This window comes from Paramisgurnus dabryanus, chromosome 1 (genome assembly GCF_030506205.2).
Source record: "Paramisgurnus dabryanus chromosome 1, PD_genome_1.1, whole genome shotgun sequence".
NCBI lineage: Eukaryota > Metazoa > Chordata > Actinopteri > Cypriniformes > Cobitidae > Paramisgurnus > Paramisgurnus dabryanus.
In genome coordinates this window covers 58,364,081-58,390,262 of record NC_133337.1, presented here as the reverse complement: position 1 = coordinate 58,390,262, position 26,182 = coordinate 58,364,081, and the positions used below count along the sequence as shown (strand labels likewise).

The 26,182-nt window shown below is 38.0% G+C and overlaps 1 protein-coding gene across 1 annotated transcript in view; it reads left to right on the top strand.

The window, feature by feature from the left end:
* lrp2b (low density lipoprotein receptor-related protein 2b) overlaps positions 1-26,182 on the top strand; it is a 58,341-nt gene continuing 32,159 nt past the window's right edge. Inside the window, exons 1-38 of the mRNA XM_073814611.1 lie at positions 1-43; positions 1,597-1,707; positions 2,036-2,158; positions 2,275-2,391; positions 3,034-3,144; positions 3,354-3,467; positions 3,585-3,701; positions 3,822-3,965; positions 5,642-5,758; positions 6,182-6,310; positions 8,414-8,583; positions 8,664-8,887; positions 8,973-9,179; positions 9,342-9,544; positions 9,988-10,128; positions 10,230-10,439; positions 10,538-10,730; positions 11,977-12,102; positions 12,222-12,352; positions 12,522-12,659; positions 12,801-13,079; positions 15,732-15,971; positions 16,110-16,229; positions 16,322-16,438; positions 16,986-17,363; positions 17,443-17,691; positions 17,843-18,051; positions 18,225-18,409; positions 19,837-20,065; positions 21,160-21,337; positions 21,419-21,547; positions 21,719-21,885; positions 22,542-22,685; positions 22,945-23,054; positions 23,134-23,311; positions 23,949-24,162; positions 24,866-25,102; positions 25,797-25,985. Of these exons, the coding sequence (XP_073670712.1) occupies positions 1-43; positions 1,597-1,707; positions 2,036-2,158; positions 2,275-2,391; positions 3,034-3,144; positions 3,354-3,467; positions 3,585-3,701; positions 3,822-3,965; positions 5,642-5,758; positions 6,182-6,310; positions 8,414-8,583; positions 8,664-8,887; positions 8,973-9,179; positions 9,342-9,544; positions 9,988-10,128; positions 10,230-10,439; positions 10,538-10,730; positions 11,977-12,102; positions 12,222-12,352; positions 12,522-12,659; positions 12,801-13,079; positions 15,732-15,971; positions 16,110-16,229; positions 16,322-16,438; positions 16,986-17,363; positions 17,443-17,691; positions 17,843-18,051; positions 18,225-18,409; positions 19,837-20,065; positions 21,160-21,337; positions 21,419-21,547; positions 21,719-21,885; positions 22,542-22,685; positions 22,945-23,054; positions 23,134-23,311; positions 23,949-24,162; positions 24,866-25,102; positions 25,797-25,985 (6,421 nt within the window). The remainder of the gene's footprint in view (positions 44-1,596; positions 1,708-2,035; positions 2,159-2,274; positions 2,392-3,033; positions 3,145-3,353; positions 3,468-3,584; positions 3,702-3,821; positions 3,966-5,641; positions 5,759-6,181; positions 6,311-8,413; positions 8,584-8,663; positions 8,888-8,972; positions 9,180-9,341; positions 9,545-9,987; positions 10,129-10,229; positions 10,440-10,537; positions 10,731-11,976; positions 12,103-12,221; positions 12,353-12,521; positions 12,660-12,800; positions 13,080-15,731; positions 15,972-16,109; positions 16,230-16,321; positions 16,439-16,985; positions 17,364-17,442; positions 17,692-17,842; positions 18,052-18,224; positions 18,410-19,836; positions 20,066-21,159; positions 21,338-21,418; positions 21,548-21,718; positions 21,886-22,541; positions 22,686-22,944; positions 23,055-23,133; positions 23,312-23,948; positions 24,163-24,865; positions 25,103-25,796; positions 25,986-26,182) is intronic.

Below are 26,182 nucleotides of genomic sequence, written 5' to 3'. Positions count from 1 at the left end.
ATGCTTATTTTAGGAGAGGAGCTCATCAAAGACCTCATTGAAGGTAAAGAGTTTGTGGATGGATCACTGAATCTGAAGCTTCAGAAACAGAGGAAGATCATCATTCTCTTTCCATGGCCCGTTTTATTTAACTGTGCAAGAATTCTGATCAAATACCACAGAAATGGACAGATTAGGTTTTTGTGTTTTAACATTATTTTTAATCTACGGACCCTGCTTCGTGCAAGGTCAGTATGTTTTAATATTTGTATGTTTTGTTCAATATGGTTTGCACTTGAAATATTGGAGTGTTATAACAGCTCAGTTTTGTATAAACATATTCTGTAAATATTTATGTTTTTAATGTCAATTATTTCTTTATAATATCAATATTCTGAAATTTCTATTATACATTTCTTATTTTACAGTAAATAAGGGATTTCATCTTAATGTTAAAGGAACAACAGAAAGAGAAGGCATCATTTCAATTAATGGGATTTCACCCAAAAATGAAAATTCTGTCATTTTCTCACCCTTATGTTGCTCTAAACTGGTCTCTTTTTTCTGTTAAACACAAATTGAGATACTTTGATAAATGATGGTAACCACATATTGATGGTACCCATTGACTTTGTTAGTATTTGTTATTCCTACTATGGAAGTCAATGAGTACCGCCAACTTTATGCTTACCATCATTTATCAAAATATCTTCTTTTGTATAATATTAGCAGAATAAATAAACTCATATAGGTTCAGAACAACATGTTAAAATGATGTTGAGGTAAATGATGACAGTATGCAATTTTGGTTAAACTATCCCTTTAAAGCACTGTTTTCAAATGAGACCTGAATATGCTATTGCTCAGTTTGAACCTATTAATTTTGCACAAATAACAAGTTAGACACCATCTGATAAAACTTATTGAAATATATTAATGCATAATCTAAATCTAAATTCATGGGGAAAATGTTTCAAATTTTAGTAGGCATCACATGATTTGAAGTTCCAATGTTTTACACAGTAGCTCAAAAAAAGCCATAAACTTAAAGTTACTCATAAAGTTACTCATTAAATCTTGCAAAAGTGAGAATTATTTGTAAATTACCCAATAAACATTACTAATTTAAGTCATTAAAATTTACTAGATCAACCAACCTGCAAAGTGTTATAGCACATCAACACTTAATGTATATCTAATATCTACTGTAATAAACAGATTTCTCTGTGAATAATGATCATCTTTATACATTGTAACAGTTTTTTTGTTTTGACCATATGGACACAAAATGATTTTGGCATATTTGAAATACAACAAAACCTCCTAAGACCTGGTGTGTCCACATACGTGGACATCACATTTGTTGTTGTGTGCACCATAATACTTAATTCTGTGTAACTGGAACCTGTTGTACACAAACGTGGACACTTACACTGCTTCATGTTTAAAGAAAAATATTTGGTTATTATATTTATTGGTAACCCAAAATAGCTGAAAGAAACCTAAAATGCAAGCCAAACCAAAGCTCAGGTCTTAGGAGGTCAAGTAATGTTTTATCATGTTAGAAAGGGTAACAGAGGCTGTTAAAACAAAACTAAATCATAATTTTCTGAGCAGGTCAGTGCAGCAGTGGTCAGTTTCAGTGTAATAATGGTCAATGTATAGATCAAAACTGGAGGTGCGATGGAACGAAGGATTGTCCAGATGACTCTGATGAACTGAACTGTCGTAAGTATCTCTGCCTGACTCAAATGATAAACAAAAGTATTGAGTCATTTTAGCATACTATTTTAAATTATTAAATGTTTTTACATTACATAAACTTACCAAGTTAAGTTGTCAATGTCAATTTATTTTTTTGTTAAGTTACAGCAGCTGGTCAAAATTTGAAATAGTATACTGAAATGACTTGTGAACCCAATTTGATTGTACTTTTCACAGTAGGACTGTGAAACTCCTAGCTACTGTATTTAATATATATTCTCTAAATATTCAATTTAACTTTAATTCCAATATTGTCATTCTGCACTCATTCTTCTCCTAATTGGATATCCAGCTTTGCCCACCTGTAGCTCTCAGCAGTTCAAGTGCTTGACAGGTGGCGAGTGCATCCCTTTAGCATTTGTATGTGATGGGGAGGCAGACTGCACAGATGGTTCTGATGAACAGAGAGCCTGTGGTATGTCTACATGCATCTTAAAGGGCAATACAACGAAGAAATAAAAATGAGGCACTGATATTTGTAGCAATGTATTATCAGTGATGGTGCATGACCAGCAGGATTTGTTTTTTTAGGCAGCCAGACATGCAGCACAGACCAGTTCACCTGTCGAGAAGGACAGTGCATACCTAAACAATACAAATGTGACCATGTTTCAGACTGTGTGGATAACTCAGATGAGAACAACTGCAGTAAGATCATCTTTCTACTGTAAAAGTAGCATTTACCATTAATGTCTTCCTTTGATGTGTTATTCCTATATATATATATATATATATATATATATATATATATATATATATATATATATATATATATATATATATATATTTTAATAAATAGTTTCATTTATTTGTTAACAGGTGCTTTCTTATAAAAGCCAAATTATAAGCATGCAACTCTTAAAAAAGATAAAAAACAATATTTCTGTGGTTTGCACTGAAATGTAATACTATTATTTGTTTATGCCATGTTACTTTAATGTTTTACACAATTTGCACAAAACCAAAATTTGTGTCACTAATGTTTTAGAAATGCCCATGTTAATGAATTTTTGAAATGTGACAAGAGTACAGCATATCAATATCCAAAGCAAAAATTTATTGCAAACAGCCCTGTGATAAATGTCATAAAAGTCATAAGCACAATTATCTTTACAAGACTAAAAATGCTTGACTTCGACATTTATTTAGCACATAAAAGTCTCAGGATAAATCAGTTACTAGAATGACAAGTAATAGCTGCTAGGAAATGCACTATAAAGATTTAAGATCATCATGTTTTGGAATGTCAATAAAACACCCAAGTGTGAAATTTCCTGGTGTTGAATCCAGACTACCCAGCATGCAAAGAGAAGACATGCGCTAATGGAGCGTGCTACGACAATGCTCAACACTGCGATGGGATGCTAGATTGTCGGGATGGTTCGGATGAATCCAATTGCAGTGAGTGTCAAAGAATCCAAGCAATATGTGTGATCCTTCCTGTATTGTTTTTCTACACAAAATCACCCTATATAATGTAAAAGAACATACTGTGAAAAATAACCTTAATAGCTTTAATATTAACTGCGTAAGGCCATGTCAAAGATTGAAATCCATATGCATATTCCGCATGCTACTTCCTTTGACATTCCCTTTTACTTTTAAAACAGCAAAACAATGTATGCCGCACCAGTTTGAATGCACGAATGGATACTGTATCCCGATGCCCTTCGTCTGTGATCACTGGGATGACTGTGGGGACAGCAGTGATGAGAAAGACTGTGGTGAGTGTTTAAGTAATAAGGCCTACAGTGTGTCTGCTTTATCAAAAGTTATGAGGTACACATATGTAGGTTTAATGATAACTAAACAGACCGCTGCTATGTTGTCTTTACTTCTAGAGTATAAGACCTGTAGTGGATCAGAGTTTACCTGCAGTAATGGACGCTGTATGCCTCAGCAGTGGGTGTGTGATGGCATCAATGACTGTGGTGACTTTAGTGATGAGAATGGATGTGGTAAGATATCGACACCCATCTCCTGTCAAAATTAAGTTAATTTCAAACACATGTGCAAAAGCAAATTCAGTAAAATCAAATTGAAGGAAAACACATGTTAAGGGTTTGTCAAACTTTCAGACCCAAGTATTCGAGACTGTTACCCCGGCGAATGGCCGTGTCCTGGCTCTTCAATGTGTGTGCCCATAAACAAAGTGTGTGACAATAATCCTGACTGCCCTGGTGGAACAGATGAGACCAACACTACAGCACAGCTAACCTGCGGTAAATACCTACAGGACAGGTTATGTTAAATAATAATAATAATAATAATAATATGTGTATGTTTTAATGCAATCTTATAAAAATGATCCCACCAGCACCATAAAACACATGAACATTTAAGAGATATTCAAAAATTTGACCCTGTGTGCAAATCCAGGGTCTTTGCAATCTTATTATAAAAACCTTCAAGTTTGATTTCAGTCAATATTAACGATATCAAAGTTATATTTCTACAGAATATTATTTACATTATGTAGGATTTGTGTAGAAAACAGTAAATAAAGAGTTTACCTGGGTTTTGCAGACTGGGTAAAATGATAAAAATGTATTTGCATTATATAACAGAAAGTTTTGTCAAATAAATAATCATTTATTTGTGGTTGTGGTAAAATTGTGGAACAATGTCCACAGTTAAGTTCGTCTCACTGGACGCACGCGCGTTGCCGCGGTTACGGAACGAACCTAACTTCCGGTCTGTGCTTGTTTATCGATCTGACCAGAGAGAGGCTACTAAAATTTGGCCTGGCTACAAGCAAGTAAACGAACCTTCTTAACAAATACGTGGTGGAAAATCAAAACGTTTTGGTTTCCAAAAGACGAGGATCAGTAAGCATGGATCACTGTGCAGATTTGGTTTCATCCGAAGCACGCGCGTTGCCACGGTTACGCGTCAGGCCCGCAATTTACTTCCTGGCTGTGCTAGTTTACCGGCCTGGCTTGCTTGGGACTAAACTGACCGCAGGAACAAATGCGTTGTGGTAAATAGTTTCGGTTTCCTAAAGACAAGGGAAGACGGTAAATAATGGATTATCACTGTGTGGATTTGGCAGCAAGGCAAGAATTTAATGATCTTTACGTTGGCTACAGTTATACATACATTTTACATAGTAACGTTAGCCCAGTGTAATGGTTGATATGCCTCAGCTATGATTTAAACTAAGGTACTTTACTTGTTATTTATTTTGTTGATATTAAAAGTAATTTACTTCAGAGGGACTTGTTATTGATTCTTTATGTAAGTTTACGGAAGTTAAGTTTGGGCCACAAAAGCCATTTGTTTATGTTGTTGCTGCTGAACCGACATACAATGTGATTTACAGATAAGGAATATCTTATTTGTCAACACAGTACACCTGTGGTTACAACTGTGTGAAGAGAAACAGACTTCATGCATCCACTAAAAGTTGGATAAAAATGCAAAAGATGTCACTTGTCGTCATGTTTATTATTTCATGCAATGACATTGAACGATCCCATATGGCTCAGGATGAGCATTGTGTTAGCAGCACAAAAGACAGAAAACATACATACTGATAAAAATGTGTACCTTGTAATGCACTGTCAGTTTGGATAAACAGAACCGATAGATGTAAATGTAGACATGTCTTGTTTTCTCACAATCTAAGCAGCCAATTTTAATATAATGATAATCACATGACATCATCAAATCAGTGCCGAGCAATCAGCTTTTCAACAGTCATATTTTACTAGACACTCATGTGTTTTACATTTTATTGAGTTTTTATGTGCTCAAATTCAACTGCCTGCATGCCTGGGTCACATTTTATAGCAGCACTTTTAATTAGCAGATGACAGTTTGATGATAGTCTCACATCACATTATGCATGTGACAGTACACAAATTAACTGAATCTGTTAACTGCATCTCACCTGTAGGTTTAAGCCAGTGCTCAGCTCTAAGCTGTGAATATCGCTGTCACCCCAGCCCTCAGGGCGGAGCTTGCTACTGTCCCGATGGCTTTATGGTAGCCAATGACAGCCGTTCATGTGTGGGTGAGTTAAGATTTTCTTTTTAAAATGTTAAAGTGATTCACATTACACAATTTACACATTGCACAATATTTTTTAAATTTACAGTTACAGATAATGATTAATCAATACTATAAATCCCAGTTATAACCTCATGACTTATCCTTATGTTTTTATTCTGTTAACATGACTATTGCATAACTTTATTTTCTAACAAAAAGATTAATTATTGATTTTACTTATCATTTTGAATGATAAAAACGTATTATATATGTCATTATTCTCTTTTCTTTAATCACAATAAAAAACTTGATCTGTGTTATATTCCAAATATAGTTCACTGTCACTAGGCTTTCCTACATTATTGCTGAAAAATGTGGCCCTTTATTTATTATACTAGTGCCTAATGGCAGACTTACAGTAGCAGGTATGTGGTTTATTCCTCAGACTATGATGACTGTAATATTTGGGGAATCTGTGATCACTTCTGTGAGGATCGACCAGGCACACATCATTGTAGCTGTGCAGATGGATACTTCCTGGAGCAAGGTCACGTCTGCAAAGCCAACACTTCAGGTAAAGAGGAACCCAAAATGCTTCTGATGAGCTTAATACATATATATATATATGTATATATATATATATGTGTGTGTGTGTGTGTATATATATTCTAAGCAGTATATATATATATATATATATATATATACACACTCACCGGCCACTTTATTAGGTACACCTTACTAGTACCGGGTTGGACCCCTTTTGCCTTCAGAACTGCTTTAATCCTTCGTGGCACAGATTCAACAAGGTACTGGAAACATTCCTCAGAGATTTTGGTCCATGTTGACATGATAACAAACATCATGCAGTTGCTGCAGATTTGTCGGCTGCACATCCAGGGCACGAAGCTCCCGTTCCACCACATCCCAAAGATACTCCATTGGGTTGAGATCTGGTGACTGTGGAGGCCATTAGAGTACAGTGAACTCATTTTCATGTTCAAGAAACCAGTCTGAGATGATTTGCCCTTTATGACATGGCGCGTTATCCTGCTGGAAGTAGCCATCAGAGGATGGGTACACTGTGGTCATAAAGGGATGAACATGGTCAGAAACAATACACAATGCTCAATTGGTACTAATGGGCCCAAATTGTGCCAAGAAAATATCCCCCACACCATTACACCACCACCACTAGCCTGAACCGTTGATACAAGGCAGGATGGATCCATGATTTCATGTTGTTGACACCAAATTCTGACTCTACCATCTGAATGTCGTAGCAGAAATCAAGACTCATCAGACCAGGCAACGTTTTTCCAATCTTCTATTGTCCAATTTTGGTGAGCCTGTGTGAAATGTAGCCTTAGTTTCCTGTTCTTAGCTGTCAGGATTGGCGCCCGGTGTGGTCTTCTGCTGCTGTAGCCCATCCGCCTCAAGGTTCGACGTGTTGTGCGTTCAGAGATGCTCTTCTGTATATCTCGGTTGTAACGAGTGGTTATTTGAGTTACTGTTGCCTTTCTATCAGCTCGAGCCAGGCTGGCCATTCTTTTCTGACCTCTGGCATCAACAAGGCATTTGCGCACACAGAATTGCCACTCACTGGATATTTTCTCTTTTTCTGACCATTCTCTGTAAACCCTTGAGATCGTTGTGTGTGAAAATCCCAGTAGATCAGCAGTTTCTGAAATACTCAGACCAGCCCGTCTGGCACCAACAACCATGCCACTTTCAAAGTCACTTAATTCACCTTTTTCCCCATTCTGACGCTTGGTTTGAACTGCAGCAGATTGTCTTGACCATGTCTACATGCCTAAATGCATTGAGTTGCTGCCATGTGATTGGCTGATTAGAAATTTGCATTAATGCGCAGTTGGACAGGTGTACCTAATAAAGTGGCCGTTGAGTGTATATATATTTATATTTAAATATATTTATAAACAGAGGTATTTGTGAGATTTTTATAGCTAGATTTATTTAACTGCCTCAAACTGAGTTTAATACAGCTGTATACAGCGCAGTTATAGTGCCACAGGGATCACGTGTTTTTGTTTTTTCATAGCAAAAAAGCCCATTCATGTTAGGATTATCGCAAAAATAAGCTCTGTGTTTAACATAAGTTTATGACACTTACACGTTTTTTTCAAACAAGTAGTCTTTACAGATGAATTTTTTTTTTTATTAATTTTGAAGTCAAAATTTGGCTTTTAATATTTTTAGTAAACACATTAACACTTTCATAAAATCTGTATTCAAATGCCCTGTGGCAAACAAGTCAACAATAGTAAAATTGTCCTTTTTTATTTAAAACAATAGTCATTTACTATACCGGTAGATTAGAAATAAGGCAATAAGGATGTGCACATGAAGATATGCAACCCATATGTGTAATCCAGGCTGAGGTCTCATAAATTAGGAGCATTAAAGTTTGATTTCAATCATTGATTTCACATTGATCTTTGACATGACCTTAGTCAATATTAAAAATATCAAGATATATTATCACACAACGTCTTTATGTAGGATGAGTGTATGTAGAAATAAATGACTTTATTTGCGTTGTCACAGGCAGGGTCACATATGTATTTTATTTTGCAGTTGCTTAAGAGATGATAGAGAGGGACTTTTTTTACTGTTGTGATGCACCTGTGTTGTAACATGTATTGCTTGGTTCTCATAGGGGGTTTACCACAGCTGATCTTCACAGATGGACGTGATATAAAGATGGCAGACATACATGGGAGGTTTGTCAGACTTCTGGCCCAATCAGATGGCAGAGGTTACGCTGTGGGCGTTGGTTACAATTGGCACAGTCAACGCATCTTCTGGACAGACACCGATTCTCAGAAGGTGTCTTTTAATTTACAGTATGAAATAACCACAGATTTAAATCACAAGGAAATCATGTTAACAAAAATATTTTTATTCAGATTTACTCCATGAACTTCAAAGGTGAAGATAAGAAGGAGGTTCTCTCAGAAGCAGTGCACAGTGCACAGAACCTGGCTGTGGACTGGATCAACTTCAAGCTTTACTTTGTGGAGGAACGGGTGGAGAGGATCGAAGCCTGTGATTATGATGGGGGAAACCGTGTCACGCTGATTGCTGAAAATTTGGTGACTCCTCATGGGCTTGCGCTGGACCCAACAGTGGGGTGAGTACTTGTATGTGTGTGGATGTATCATGTTGGTTATATGTTTATGTATATCCAATTACTGATTGAGAATCTCATTTTCCAGGTATATGTTCTTCACGGACTCTGGCTTTAACACAGATGATGTTAAACTTGAGCGAGCTTTCATGGATGGTAGTAATCGGTTTGAGCTGATTAAGACAAGACTTGGTTCTCCTACTGGAATCACCCTAGATTTGGTCACTCAGAGGGTTTATTGGACTGACAGCCATTTTAACCTTGTTGAGACTATCACTTATAGTGGCTTAGACAGGTATAACATAAATTTTTTTTTAGGAAGAGATCATGTGTTTTGTTGGGTTAAACTTAACCCAGTGTTTTAAGAAAAGAGATTTTACTTTACCTATTTAATCTTTTGCAATTTATGTCAATAATGTCCTTATTTGTATATTTATGCTATCAAATGTGCAACTAGGAAAGTAGTGCTGAATGGAGGTCATGAGGTCCCCCACCCCTTTGGTATTTCAGTATTTGAGAACCACGCTTTTTTCACTGACTGGGTCAAGATGGGTGTGATTCGGACCAACCGCTTCAATGGCAGTGACTCGACATTTCTCTACCGTTCAACTAACAGACCTGGACAAATTGTGGTCTCACATCCACTCCTTCAGCCCACAGGTGAGGCAGAGCTGAATGATAATAACAAAATACTTACAGTACACACCTGCTAGGGCTGAAGGATATACTTGAAATACCTGAGTGATTTTAATATTTCACAAAGTTGTGTCGTCAAATTGAGACTATCAAGCTTTTATGATGTTTATATAATCGTCATAAAAAATATAAAGCATAATTGTATTGCATATTGTATAACACATTCTTTTAGCAAAGTATTGCATATTTTGCACTTTTTCAGCCTAAGATTTGTTTAGTTGGCGTTTGTTTGAGTCCAGTCTGCAGCTGGTTTACCTGGCTACCCAGTCTGGCCATGCTGGTCTTTAGCTGGTTTCCCTAAAAGCTTTCCAAGCCCCAGCCAACAGATCGACCCAGCCAACAGATCAATATTTCATATATATTATTGATCATGTTCAATATATCTCAATTTCTTCTGACTCTGACAGTGAGAAGCCCATGTGGTAAACACAATGGCGGGTGTGAGCAAATTTGTCTTCTAAGTCACCGCACAGACAACGATGGGTTGGGTTACCGCTGCAAGTGCCGCCTTGGATACGACCTGCAATCTGATGGTCACAGCTGCTTTAGTGAGTCTGCCAAATGTATACTGTGTACTTACTGTACTGTAAAACTTGTAGAATCTGATGAATCAAACCCTTCTTTCTGTCCTTCTCTTTTACACTTCTAGAGATAAAAGATTATTTACTGGTATCAAGTGCGACAGCAGTCAGAGGGATCCCTCTAAATGCGTCCTCTCAGGAGGACGTCACCCTGCCGCTGGCTGGTCTGACCGAAAGTTTTTCCGGTTCTGCAGTGGAGTATGATGCCTCTGCAGAGACAGTGTTTTACAATGATCGCTTGCGGCAGCTCATTTACCAATCACCCATCAATGGCACCAGTGAGTCTGTGGATACTTACATTTAGATACTCTTAGATCTCTTTCCACAAACATGCCGCACTTTGTTAACTACGTTGTATTGTGTTGTTATATATCAGATCAAAAGATTTTGACAGGTTATAGAGTGGGCACTGTGGAGTCAATGGCATATGACTGGACTTCAAAGGTCCTCTTCTGGACATCCAGCTCGTATCGCACCATCTCAGCTTTTAAAGTAACTGACGGATCCAGACGGGACATTGTTAAAAACCTGATATACCCTCGGGGTATTGCTGTACATCCCAGTGCAGGGTAAGAGAGAACAAGGGCATGGTAAAGAATACATCAATTCAAGATTTTGGTCTCTTTATATACTAAGATGAGTAAAATCGCCCCCCAAAACCACCTGCCTCCATTTAACAAAGCATGGCTTGTGGCTGTCCACATGAATAAATACTGTATTATACTTTAGTATTTACTGTAGTAACGTGTAGTAAATGTAAGCATACTGTAGTATATTGCAATACTGGTACTCTTTTGTTAATTTATACAATAGTATTTTAAAGTGTTAACTAAAGTCAATTAATAAACTGCAGTAACCCTGTAGAATATTTCAGTATTTACTATTCTAACCTGTAGTACATTTAAGCACACTATAGTATCTTATAGTACAACTACACTTTGTTAATTCTTACTATAGTATAAACTATATTAAACTGATAAAAGTGTAGTAAATACTGTAGTATATTTATTGTAACACATAGTAAATTTTAGCATACTGTAGTATATTATGGTACATTTTGTATATAGTAGCATGTAGTATTGTGTAGAATCACTATAGTGAATTGATAAACTGTATAAAATACTGCAGTATAACTATTATTGTAAACCTGTAGGAAATTTTAGCATACCAAAGTATATTACAGTACACTTTGTTAATGTATATGCCATTGCCTACTGTGTTTTTTTGTAGTATCAACTATAGACAATTGAATAACTGTAGTAAATACTGTAGTATACCTTAATATTAACAGTACTGTGGTAAGATTGAAGAACACTCTGTCATTTAGGAATTTTTTACAGTTTACTATATTAAATAATTAAATATACTAAGTTTTTTTTGGCTATTTTAAACTAAAGGATTATCCTTTTCATATGATAAACATTAAGGGCCATATTTTAACGATCTTAGCCCATGGTCTGAAGCGCACGGCTTTTGGAACGTGTCTGAATCCACTTTTGCTAGTTTAATGACGGAAAAAATGGTCTATGCGCCTGGGGCACAGTCTAAAAAGGTTGTTCCTATTCTCGTAATATGTAATGGGTGTGTTTTGCGCTGCATTGCACCGGGTATATGATAGGGCCCTAAAACAGCACAGACAACTTCGCTTGTCAAGTAATTTCATGGGGTCTTTTAAAATTTTTGTGCTAAGTGAGAGATCTATCTATTTCATTTAAGACTCAAATGACATAATATTCAACTCTTCTTTAGATGTGAGTTAGTATTTGTTTGAGATATGCTGGACTGTAGTACAAAGCTGTTTTTGTATATTTTTAGATACCTCTTCTGGTCGGATTGGTATCGTCCAGCGGTGATCACCAGAGCGTATACAGATGGAAGCAATGCTATTTCTCTTGTCAACACTACACTTGGGTGGCCAAATGGACTTGCTGTGGATTACCTGTAAGGATGACTTGAGAATTATTTGCTTTCACTATTCTTGAGTTTTTAAATAAAATTTGCTTATCCGATAGTAATGAGCTTGTGGAAAAGTCTCCAACAGTTTTGTTCATGCTCCACAGAATGGATAGACTATATTGGGTTGATGCACTGCTGGATCGGATTGAGCATGTGAACATTGATGGGATGGATCGACAGGCATTTTCCAGTGTTGGACAAATCACTGACCCTTTTTCACTTACAATACACTCAGGTTAGGCTTATTACAGTGCGCAAATGCTTAAGATTTAGTAAGAATTTACAGGTGATTCAAAAACAAACATTCACGTGAGAAAAGATGTTCAACTACCAAGATATAAGGAAGTGCATGTATCAATGTTTTTTTAGTTGTTAATGACTGATCTGTCTCTGCTGTGTGTTAGATCATCTGTTTGTATCAGACTGGAGGACAAATTCTGTGTTTCGTATGAGGAAGAGGGATGGTGGAGAAAATGTCATACTCAGAAAGGGCATTACGGGCATAATGAATGTCAAGGCCTATTCAGCTGATATTCAAGACTGTACGTGTCAGAAATGACCCTGCTTATTACAAAAATGCTGAGTTGTTTCAGCCCATGGTTGGGTAAAAATTAATGTATGTGCATCTCTGTACTCTGTGTCTAACTTTCCTTGACGTTGTTTTGTTTATTTTGTTGACTCAGTATTCAAAAGCAGATGCAACTTGATTTCAAACGGCCTCTGCAGTCACTTCTGCTTCCCTACGCCTGCGTCTGGCCGCGTGTGTGGTTGTCCCTATGGCATGAAACTGCAGGAAAACAATAGAGACTGTGTGAAAGATGACTCTGAGCCTCCACCAGATAATAACTGTGGTGACTACTCTTTTCCCTGTGATGAGGGTCGCTGTGTACCTAATTCATACCGCTGTGATGGTGTTAATGACTGCATCGACAAGACAGATGAAGCCAACTGCACAGAGCCAGGTGCGTATAGTATGTACAGGTGTGAGCAAAAGGACAACAGTATATATGTTGAGGGCATCACAAACGTTTGAAACACAATGGGCCCTATTTTAACGATCTGAAACGCAAGTGCGAAGCGCAACGCGCAAGTGAGTTTGTGGGCGGATATTGGGCGCTGTTGCTATTTTCCCAGCGGGAGAAATAACTCTTGCGCCGGGCGCAAATCAATAAGGGGTTGGTCTGAAGTAGGTTCATTATTCATAGGTGTGGTGTGGGCGTAACGTCAAATAAACCAATCAGAACGCTATCAAACATTCCCTTTAAACGCAAGGGCGCAAGTTCCACGGCGGGTTGCTATTATTATGACGGCGTTTACCAGGCGTACGCCAGGAGCGGTTTACAGCCGAGGAGACCGACGTTCTTGTAAGAGCAGTCAAAGACAGAGAAGTTGTTTTGGGGATAGGAGAAACCCGCCCAAATCAGCGTAGGTTAAACATAGTGATAGGTTAAACATTGAAATAGCCACAGTCTCATCAGCTGGCATCCCCAGGACGCTGCGCCAAGCGCTACAATGATGTCAGGAGACGGGGGAATCCCAAGCTTGCCAGCATAAATCGGGCACGCCGTGTAACGGGAGTTGGATCTGCCTCTACACAGACGCCAGCAGAGGACATCGCTGCGTCCACCCTCACAGCTGAAAGGGTTTGGGGTCTTTGAAATCGGACCCAAGAAACGCAAGCAAGGTCCAACCCCCAAGTACTCTTACAAATCAAGTTCATATACATAAAGGTTTCTTATGAAAACATTTTAATTATTATTTACATAAAATAAACGTTATACAGCCACACAAAAAAACGTATGAAAATATTTTAATCGTTATTTGCATGATAATTTTTTAACGCAGCCACACAATAAATAAAAACTATCACCACAATGCTCACCACTATGATTCCCCTTATCTCGTGTATTAATATTTTTTAGTGTAACAATTTATGATTTGCAAAAATAACTGTTGCATCTGTGTAGATAAGATGCAAAGTGTATGCGCGTTGTGCACGCTATGGTCAAGCATGCGCCCTTAAAATAGCATAATGAACAACGCGCAACGCGCCACTGACTTTAAACTTTTTTTTTCTGGTCAGTGGCGCAATTGTTTTTTGAAACTGCAAAATAGCATCAGGGATGGTTTGCGCCGGAACACGCCTCTTTTTTTTTGCGCTGAACCGCCCAGGGAGCGCAAGTTCATTCCCTAGTTTGCCGACGTGCGTTTGTGGAGGGAAAAACTCGCTGTGCGCCGGTGCAAAATACGAATGATACATGCGTCACTGACAAAGTCAATTGCGCTGTGTGCAAGATAGGGCCCCAAGTGTAAATTTGGGAGTTAGTCATGATATCTAAGGACGCGAGTGTCAATTTTTGATAAAGCACTGGATAATGATATGCACTAAATAAACGTTTAAAAGGTTCTAGTATAAAGTACCTTGAAAGACGTCAAATGTTTGTCGACATATAAAATAAAATACAAAATGTTACATTTTTGGTCTTTTATGAGGTAAATCTTTCATTATTGCTGGAGCTACAACTTAAATGGTCACACTTCACTTTAATGAAGTTTTATTTTTGCATTTAGTTTAAAATTGCAATTTATGAATGTGCCCCCGTATAGCTCAGTGCAGAGCATTGGTTAGCATGCTAAAATGTCATGGGTTTAAAGGGATAGTTCGGCCAAAAATGATATTAAACCCATGATTTACTCACCCCCAAGCTGTCCGAGTTGCATATGTCCATCGTTTTTCAGACAAACACATTTTCGGATATTTTAGAAAATGTTTTAGATCTTTCAGTTGATTAAATTTAATGTTACGGGGTCCACGACCTTCAAGTCCAAAAAAAGTTTGTCCATCCTTCACAAAATAAATCCAAACGGCTCCAGGATGATAAACAAAGGTCTTCTGAGGGTAATCCGCACGGTGTTGTTGTAGAAATATCCATATTTAAAACTTAATTAACGTAAATAACTACCTTCCGGTAGCGCCGCCATCTTAGACTCCTCTGTATTCAGGAGAGAGTATTAGCGTAGTGTACGCACTTTTCTTAGTGACGTATGACAAATTCGGAGGGCGGGGGCACAGAGCAGCAGCAGAGTAGCCTCTGTAGGCTGCGTAAGCTCTCATCCTGAATGCGGACGCGACTAAGATGGCGGTGCTACCGGAAGGTAGTTATTTTAGTTTATAAATTTGTACATTCTACAACAACACCGCGCGGATTACCCCCAGAAGACCTTTGTTTATCATCCTGGGGCCTTTGGATTTATTTTGTGAAGGATGGACAAACTTTTTTCGGACTTGAAGGTCATGGACCCCGTAACATTAAATTTAATCAACTGAAAGATCTAAAACATTTTCTAAAATATCCGAAAATGTGTTTGTCTGAAAAACGATGGACATATGCAACGCAGACAGCTTGGGGGTGAGTAAATCATGGGTTCAATATAATTTTTGGCCGAACTATCCCTTTAAACCCAGGGAGCACACGTAAAAAAAAAAAATTTATACCTTTTTTGGAGAAAAACGTCTGCCAAATGCATACTGTAAAAGTATATATATTTGAACAATAATTATTGTTTTAAAGCAAAATATTTAGCGATGTACATCTCTTAAATGTTTTTAATAGGAACAACCTGCTCCCCCTATGCTTTCACCTGTGGGAACAAGCACTGCATCCCTGCTAGATGGCGCTGTGATGGACATAATGACTGCGGTGATGGGTCTGATGAGGATAACTGCCCTACACGTGGTCCAACCACCTGCTCTTCAGACCAATTTCCCTGCACCAATGGAAATTGTGTGCCAAAATCATGGGTGTGCGATGCGTTCAATGACTGCGGTGACGGTTCTGATGAGAGAGACTGCAGTAAGTATTGCACTCCAAGATTTTGGAATAAAATTAAAGATCCGCAAAGGCACATCAAATGGCCATTGAATAAAATGTTTACCCAAACATTAAAATACATAAAATGTTCTGCTGTTCTGCTTTTTTATTCATTTCTAGATGTCATTAGCAGCTGCCAGCCAGGCTACTTTCTTTGCCCAGACCACCACTGTATATACGGGTCTTATGTTTGTGATGGAGATAAGGACTGTTTGGATGGCTCTGATGAGAAAGACTGTGGTAAGATGTAGTTTGCACATTTGAGGTAAATGTATTCCAAGGTCTACTTATTCAGTATGGATGATGTGGTTGTTGTTTCTTACTCTGGATAGAGTATTCGTGTGGAAATTGGGAGTTTGCTTGTGCCAGTGGAGATCAGTGTGTCAGTCAGAGCTACCGCTGTGATGGGGTTTATGACTGCAGGGACCACTCAGATGAAAGTGGCTGTCGTAAGTTACTGTTATGTGTTACATGTACATCTATTTGTTATGATATTATTTAAAATTTTAAATTTTGGGGTGATAGTTCATAGGTAATAACAGAAGGTTGACATGGGATACTATCTTTTATAATGTTACTGTGAACATCCCAATTTGAATACAGTCAGTACTAAATAGTGTTCAATATTAGTTTTGGTATATCCCATCTCTGTTAAAGTTCCCATAACAAAAACAAAAATGTCCCCACATTTATGTAATTACAACTACAAAATTACTACTACGTAATTACTATGAAAGAGCTACTAAGTGATGGGTCACTATTTGACAAAGCCACAATATTTACATATTTGATGCAGAAACACAAGTGGCTTACTAATATGTCGCTACACATAAACTAGGATAGTGAAAAAAATTTGACTTTATGTAATTTAAAAACAAAAATACATTTCAGCTTTAAGATTGTGTGTATGAGCCACTTGGTGTGTTCTTTTTATTTAATTCATTAATCAGAATGAATAAAGCTATGCCAGTGACTGATGGTTTATTCCATGTGCAGCCACACGTGGGCCTGGTCTCTGCCATGACAATGAATTCCAGTGCCAGGTGGACGGATTCTGTATTCCGAAATTATGGGAATGTGACGGCCATCCGGACTGCGAAGATGGCTCTGACGAACACAATGGCTGCCCGCCCCGCACCTGCAGATCCACAGATTTTCAGTGTGCCAATGGAAACTGTGTGTCTCAGAGTTGGGTTTGCGACGGGGATGATGATTGTAGGGACATGAGCGATGAGACAAACTGTCCCACTCCACCATTCAGTTGCCCGTCAGGTCAGTGGTTGTGTCCAACAGACCAGGTGTGCATTGCGCAATCTTGGTTGTGTGATGGCAAAAAAGACTGTCCCAATGGAGCTGACGAATCTCCTCTTTGCAGTGAGTACAACGACTTGAGCTCTAATCTAATATTTTTACTCTCTCTTTCTAACATCTGTTTTACTTTACGTTCTTTTAGATGGAGATGACTGTGAGGTAAATAACGGAGGCTGCAGTGATGGTTGTATTCAGGGTCCGTTCGGAGCTCAATGCATATGTGATATTGGATTCCAGCTGTTGAATGACTCGAAAACCTGTGATGATATAAATGAGTGTCTGATCCCTGGATTTTGCAGTCAGACCTGCTACAATGAGCGCGGCTCTTTCCGATGCTCCTGTGACTTTGGCTACCAGCTAGAGCCTGATGGACAGACATGTAAAGCCACTTGTAAGCAACATCTCCATCAATCACATTCGCATTCTTGACTGGACTAAGATGTTTTTAGAAAAATGATATGCTTGCTTGGACTGTTCTTAATTAGTTCAATTAGTTATGTTTGAAATGTAATTTTTTATGTTTTGAATCGATTCTCTTTTAGCACCAGGTGAAGCTTTACTTCTGGTGGCCAGACGCAGCCAGCTTATCGCTAACCGTGTGAACCTCAGGCCGCAGATCATCCAACCCGTAGCCAGTGGTGGGAGCATCGTCACTGTAGACTTTGATAGAGTCAGCAAAAGAATCTACTGGGGCGATGCTAATTACAACATGATCTACAGTTCATTCCAGAACGGCACGGACCAAAAACAGGTACAGCAAGTGACAAAATGTCTTCCTGTACTAAACTGATAGATGGTCAGTAAGTTGCTTTGGATAAAAGCATCTGTCAAATGCATACATTTAAATGTAAATTTATAAAAATAAATATAGATGTCGTGCTTCTCCGTGTTCGGTAAACTCATTCACTGATGCTCTTATATTAGGTGTTTTCTTCGGGCCTGATGGTACCTGAAACTATAGCAGTGGATTGGGTGGGTAGAAACATTTACTGGACTGACTATGTCATGGAGAACATTGAAGTATCCACCCTAGATGGCCGCTTCAGGAAAGTTCTGATTACAGAGAATGTCACCAGCCCTCGTGGATTGGCTCTGGACCCTCGCAACCAGTAAGAATATTTGCAATATTTGTATTATAATTAAGCAATATCGCTCAAGTAGGAGTGTGATATAGCTCTATATCATCACGGCTGTGATTAGGCCAGAGGCACGAGGCCGTAGGCAATCACAGCCATGATGATATAGAGCTATATCACACAACTCCGAGAGCGATATTGCTTTTATACAACAGTTCGACGGCACACATTTGAAAAAAGAAAACTAGAAAACAACAACGGAGTTATTTTAAAAGCCTCTTTGTTTGGGAACTACTTTCTTACACCACGGATTTGAGGGCGGCCAGAATGACAGGTAACACTTTCGGCTGCTTTGAACCTCATAATAACTCAATGGACGGAAAAGCCGTTTCTTTATATTACCGTTTCTTGGTCACAAAGTGTAGTTTTAAGATTAGTTCAGTCGAGAATGTATAGCGCCTGTTTTAACGTTTGCTTAGTGAGATTCGGTACGTATGAGAACCAGAGCCTGAGCGGACGTCAGTGTTCACTCGCCCCGGTGACCACCGCCCTCTCTGGGCTACATCTCTGATAGGGATTCCCTGGCTCTGATGTTGGCCTTGTCTGTGTTTGATGGTCAAAAATGAGATCAAATCAGCAGTATTTGGTGTCATGATCAAACTATTACTTGTTTTCTTATTCATATTTAGTGTCTTTTGTGTTGTTATTGTTTTGGCGCGAAGAAAAAATTAATAAAACTATACTTATATAATGTTACTATTGCTTTCCCATTTATTCTTAACGCGATACGAGCACTTGATTATTATTAGACTTTGTTCTGGTCAGTACTATATAAAACAGTTTTTTCTAAGTGTCAGAGAGATGTTTTTGCATGCTGCTTATAAATATATCAGTGCCGATATCTCATAACATGTTTTAATAGTCACGGTAAAATAAATTATCAATGTCCACATTTAAAAGCTGCGGTGCTTACCTGCAGTTCCACGGTGTTTTCGCGTTCTGAGAAGAGATATCGCTCCAGAAAAAAATATATTGTTCACATTTCTCTTTCCAAGTGTTAATCGTCCACACGATGTGACAAGACATTACTCCCATTAAGTTTAACGTAACATCCAAGAGCGCTGATCTTTAACGGAATAGTCACTTCCGATTGGGATTCACAGACTGATTTACGAGCTAGTGAAATGAGACACACGGAGAGTGTTTAAAAACAGCGCGCCTGTGTTTGTCCGTGTGTGCGTGCAGTTTTTCCATTCAGAGATGAGCCTGTTTAAAGGACCTCCATTCACTAGGTGGCGGACTGATACGAAATGTGAAGCGGTTACTGTGCCGTTATCAGTAGAATATCGGATAGCTCTTAGCCAATCAGATTCGAGAACCAGAAAGAAATGTTGTATAACATAGCATAATATGCAATATAAGATTGCACAACATCATAATATCCTCTGTGTTCTTCACAGCACCAATCTTATGTTTTGGTCGGACTGGGGTCAGAACCCTCGTATAGAACAGGCCAGTATGGATGGGTTCGGAAGAAGAGCAATTGTGACCAGTAAAGTATACTGGCCTAATGGACTTACCCTGGATTACACAACTAGAAGACTATACTTTGCGGACGCCTATTTAAAATATATTGACTACTGTGACTACGATGGTAAAAACCGGAACCAGGTCTTTGCAAGTGACCTGGTAAGAGTCCACCATCTATTGCAAGTCTACTTTAATTTGTGTCATGCAATATACTTTTTTTCTCAATTATAGGTTTTTATCAACATGATCTCACAAAGTTCCGTGGGATAGTCACAGAATTTTTTGCTAATTTTTCCATGGCATTCTCAAGGATCTCCGCATATTTCCGTGGCCCTGCCACAGACTTTCTTTTCCATGGCATTCTAATGGATTGGTTACTCAACTGCTTTTTCCTATTTTCAAACCATTGTCGCTTCGGTTTAGGGTTAGATTTGGTGTTTGCGTTAGTATGTCACTTTAAGTATTGATTTATAAAAAAATTTCTGATGTATTCTTTTATATTTTCTATACTTTAATCAATTGTCTCCTGGCGTTGGGGTTAGAGTTGGGTTTGGGTAGGGATGTCATTTTATGTTAATCTAACCCTAAACCGAAGTGACAATGGTAAGAAAATAGGACAAAACAGTTGAGTAACCAATCCGTGAGAATGCCATGGAAAAATTAGCAAAAAATTATGTGACTATGCCACGGAAATTCGTGAGATCAGGTTGGTTTTTATTGAAGATTTTACATTTTCCACCGATTGCTGGTATTATTCAGACTGATATCTGCCAATACAGATGCTGATACAGATAGTTTGGTGGTTATATTAACTTGCATTAACTATATTGTTATTGCTCATTGTTAAATCATGTTAGCAAGTGCCCTATTGTAAAGTTTTACGAAAATAATTAAGATGTTAATCATGTTAAATAGTTTTATATGACAAGTAAATATAGCCATGTATTGTTATGTTTTTGGCTAATATCATTAACTTATAACAAGTTATATAAATAAAGTTGGACTAGGACTAGAGCATATTTCTGATATTTTTGTACTTCTTTATTGAAATACTCTACTATTTAAAATTACAACCATGAATTGATTTAATTCTGCACATTTCATACACCTCTTTAAATATAGGTACATACGATGCATTTACTGTATAGCTGCTTTGCTGAATACACAGCTTTGAAAAGTGCTATAGAAATAAATTTGAATTGAAATGATCCAGTTGAATTTTGTACATTCTTCACTTTCTGTCATTTCTCCAGGTTCTTCAGCAACCGCACGGTATAACCATCTTCGAGGACAACATATACTGGAGTGACCGGTACACAAGTCAAATCATAATGACTAACAAGTTTCATGGGGGAAACACCACCGTCCTTATGACCGCTGTATACCAGGGCATGGGCATCACCATAGATCACCCTGTAAAGCAGCCTTTAGGTTAGACATCCACACAGTTCACTGATGGCAAAACTAGTTTTTTATAACTTTAAATAACAAAATTTGTTGGGTTTCATACAGCGCTGAACCCCTGTGAAAACCATCCGTGCAGTCAACTGTGCCTGCTGTCAACCTTAAGACCTCGATACTACAACTGTGCCTGCCAGTCTGGTTGGAACCTTGATAGTGATGGCCGTACTTGTATTAAAGGTCAGAGTTTTGATAAACCTTGAAGTGTAGTGTGTAATTGTAGTGTGCTGTTTTACGTCAAAGCTGATATGTATGAAGTTAAGGAAGACTTGGGAGAAGCTTGCTCACCTGTCTATTTGGACTTGTCCAAACTCATCCTTAACATCCACCATCTCTGTCATTTTTTTCTAGATAAAACACCGTTTCTGATGGTTGTTAGGGATACAGTCATTATGGGAATCCCTCTTAATCCCAATGACACATCCAACAACGCCATGGCCCCAATTTCAGGCATCACACAGGGTCGAGACATTGATTTTGATGACCAAGAGCAGTTTGTCTATTGGGTGCAGGGCACAGTGAGTAACCCATTCAAGTTTTTGTAACAGTTTTTTATTTTAAAATCACTATCACTATTACTAGTTTGAAAAAACAAGTTCATTTTATGGTGTTCCTGTGGCTCGATAGGTAGCCAAAGTCTCTTCAAGGAAGCCGGGCCACTGGGCGGCCATGTTTGCAATGACTCGGGGCAGTTATTTCAATCATGCAAGACTAAAGTCCTTTTTATTTAAATGGGGAAATACAGATATCTCTAAAATCACATGCTAAAATCAAAATTAAACAACATTTTTATGACCAACAATTAAATCTGAGATCAACTGTATCAACTCATGGAGTCGATCCCAGGAAACACACATACTAATAATAAAACAAATATAGAAATTTAATGCATTGAAAGTCGCTCTGAATAAAACTATCTACCACATGCATAAAAATGTAAAATTAATTTAGTTTGTGCATACACTGTAAAAAATATGCAGCATGAAGTTAAAACAACGTGATTTTGCAAGTCAATTCAAACTACTATTTTAAGTTTTGGCTTAAAAAATTTGACATAACTTTTAAAATCAAGTTGAAATTGTTAAACTTATTTTTTTTAAGTTAAAGTGAAATTTTTTACATTTACAGTATTTAACCGATGATTACTGATACAAAGCAATATTGGTTTCTTTAGGGTTCTATTTACAGGAGTAAAACAGACGGGACTAATCGAACTGAGTTTGCACCAGCTGCTATCATTGGTTCCCCATCTGGTCTTGCATTTGATTGGATAACTCGAATCATGTACTACACCAATCCCTCCACCAACAGCATTGAGGTGAGGAACACATCAAATTTACAATATATACATTAAAAATATGTGGTAAAATTTTGGGTAAAATATGGACAAACCCAATATTTAAACAACTCAACGTATGTTAATTTAAACCTACGTTGAGTTGTTTCAACCCAAATGCTAAGATGCTTAAATTGACAAATCTTAAGGTTAATTTAAAATCATGGGTTAAAAACAACCCAACATTTTTTTAGAGTGTATGAATTGCATTTTGAAAAATATATATTTTCTTCTCCCATAGGTTATTAGGGTTGATGGATCTCAACATTACAGGAAAACTATTATCACAAACACAGGAAAGCCGGAAGAAGCTGGAGAGCCAATAGGAATTGCTCTTGATCCAGCCAGAGGGTAAAAACTGTAGTATTACACATTTGACCTGTTCTAACACATGTATCACAATTGGATAATAACGGAGAATCATCTACAGGAAACTGTTTTGGACAGACAGAGGAACAGGCAGTGGAGTTCCACCAAAGGTGGCGAGTGCAGACATGGATGGTGGTAACCTCAAAAACCTCTACACAGGAAACATGGGCAATATTGAGTTTATTGCTGCAGACATTGAAGCCAGAAAGCTCTACTGGGGTGTTCCTCAAACTGGGATGGTAAGAACCGCACACTTATCAGACATATGTACATGTTAACATGTAGCTCATTTGGTAGAGCATTACGTTAGTAGGGCAAAAATCATTGGTTCAATCCGCAGGGAGCATACTGATACATACTGAACTTATGCATACCTTGTAAGTCCCTGTTTTGAAGAGGAAAAAACACATAAAAGTCGCACTGGACTATACGTTGCGTTTATTTAAAAAAAGGTTTCACAAAATCCAAGCCAAAGAACAGCCATTTTATCTGGAAAGGCAAGTTATTCAACTAAACAAAAGCACAGAACAGCAGCCTGATTAGGTGTCCATACATTTTAAAGTAACATTAACAGTTATTTACACGATAAACAATAGTCGCACCTTACTATAAGTTACAGGACCCTGCCACACTATGAAAAAAGTGCGACTTACAGTCCGGAAAATATGGTAGATGTACATGCATACAGTAATTAATCTAACACCTCCTCTAATTTAGTTGCTTTGACTTACTGTAGTAGACACCACACTGCCCAATGACCTCTCTGTCATCCATTTCATATACTGTATATGTCACTTTATTTATGTGATTTCTGATAGTTTTCTTGTTAAGCCACTGTTTGTTTGGTGAGTCTAAAAATGACTCTTTAATTGGCAGATTGAGTGTGGAACTATGGATGGTGTAAGCAGGGTGACTATAGTAAGTGGATTATCTCACCCCTGGGGGATCACTGTATACCAAAACTACCTATACTACACTGACCTTGACTATGAGGTCATCGAGAGAGTGGACAAAAACTCTGGCGCAGGCATGGTGGTGATGAGGACTGGCCTGGCTGGGGTGCGGGCACTAAAAGTGCATGCCAGAGATAGTGAGTAAATCATTGCAATGCTTTATTTAAAAGTGTCCTGTTAGGCTTTTTCACCTTGTCAGCCTTATTTAGTGACAGCAGTGAGATTAAATACTTTTCAGGCTCTTTCTTATATTAATTTATTAATTTGAAAAATATATATTTAATTATTCACTTCTCTTGACATTAGGTAAATAAGGTAAAACAAATCCTAATCAACATTTCAAACTATGCAGATCAAAAGTCAGAGATTTCATATCAACTGTCAGTAAAATGGTTCCCTAGCTGCCTGTCACTGGGACAGTACCCTTTAAAAAAGTACATCTATGCATCTGAAGAGTTCACATTACATATTGGTACCAAATGTATGCATACATATCTATACATACACTAAATGGTACATATTGGGACCTTATTAAAGGGAACTGCCCCACAGACAGCCTTTTTATTTTTATGACATTTTTCATGAAATTGTTCTAAGACTAAATTAAACTAGAGTTTAAAAAAATCTAATTTATGTCGATGCATGTATATATTTGAATATTTTATTTATCTTGAAGAATTTGGGAGAAACATCTTAATACTGAAATGAAACAACATAGATCTCATAATGTCTCTCTGATTAGTACAATTTTTGTTTAAGGCTCAAACAAGTTTAATCCTTTGGATTTTTCCTGTTTAAAAATAATTTATGTTCTGTTCACCTTCAATTAATTAAATTCAGACTCTGCTGGAACAACCAATGCTTGTAGCACCAACAATGGTGGCTGTCCCCACCTGTGTCTGCCAAAACCTGATGGACAGAAGACATGTGCCTGCACTACAGGGTTTGTCCCATCTCAGGATGGCTCTCACTGTGAGCAGTATGACTCTTATGCTGTGGTGTCCTCTTCTAAATTCATCAGAGGATTCCACATCAACAGCTCGGATCATTCTGAAGCCATGGTTCCTGTCGGGGCCAGTGAGTATTCATTGCGATATGTCAGTATCTCTTACCCCTCGTTCAGACAGCCAGCGACGTTATCGTTGTGTGTCGCCCGTCTCTTTTAATGAGGCATTTCTAAATCTGCTTGTCATAAACAAATGAGTACCATCCACGCCAGTAACTGACGAGAGAAGGATGACGTGAACTCCACTGCTTTGTTCTCATTGGTAGTCGCTCCCGAAAGTCGCTCGACATTTGCATAAAGTTAAACTTTTCTTAACTTTCTCGCCCATACGGTCGCCAACGGTCACTTTCGCTCGTGTCGCCGGAAGTCGCCAGGTTTCCATTGAAATGAATGAGATTGCGTCACTCTGCTACTGCTTGTCGTTGGCTGTCTGAATGGGGCGTTAGCATTAAGAAAGAGGTTACTCTGTCTTCTAACCTGTGTGAGCTGATACTGCAGTATTGAAAATGCATTCTAGATTGTGGTTTAGTGTGCTGGGGGGAAAACTGCTACAGTAGTTTCTTTAGTTACTCATTCCTATTTTATTTCCAGTTATCTAATCTGTTTAGGACACTGTAGAGAGAGGCAGTTTACAAAACCATATAATAAGAAGAAAATCCCTGTAAATAATTCTTAATAAAAAAAGAAAGTAAGTTCTGTTATCCTGTGTAGCATTGTATTGAATAAATAATGTGTAGTGTTCACAATTGTTGCGCTGTTTTGCAGGTACTTACTCAATTTTTGACAAGTTGGATATGCACATTGCTTCCGGATTTTTGTACTGGATTGATAACAGCACCTACTCATCCTATAGAGGCATTTACAGGGCCAAGACAGATGGATCTGGCTATTCTGCCATCATCACGCAATTGGGCATGGGAAGGATTCAGGGCTTGGCTGTAGATTGGATCGCAGGTAAATTACTGTAAAAAAAAAATATTTTGATTTACTGTGAAACTGGTACATTACCCACTACTGACTCTGTGAGATAGTAATGAAAAATATCAGTACTGGTCTCTTTCGAGGCCCTTTAATTGGAGTGAGCGTATCCTAAACCCATGGGCGAGGCCCAATGGAGGTTTCAGTTTGCAAAAAGTATTTGGCAAGTGCAT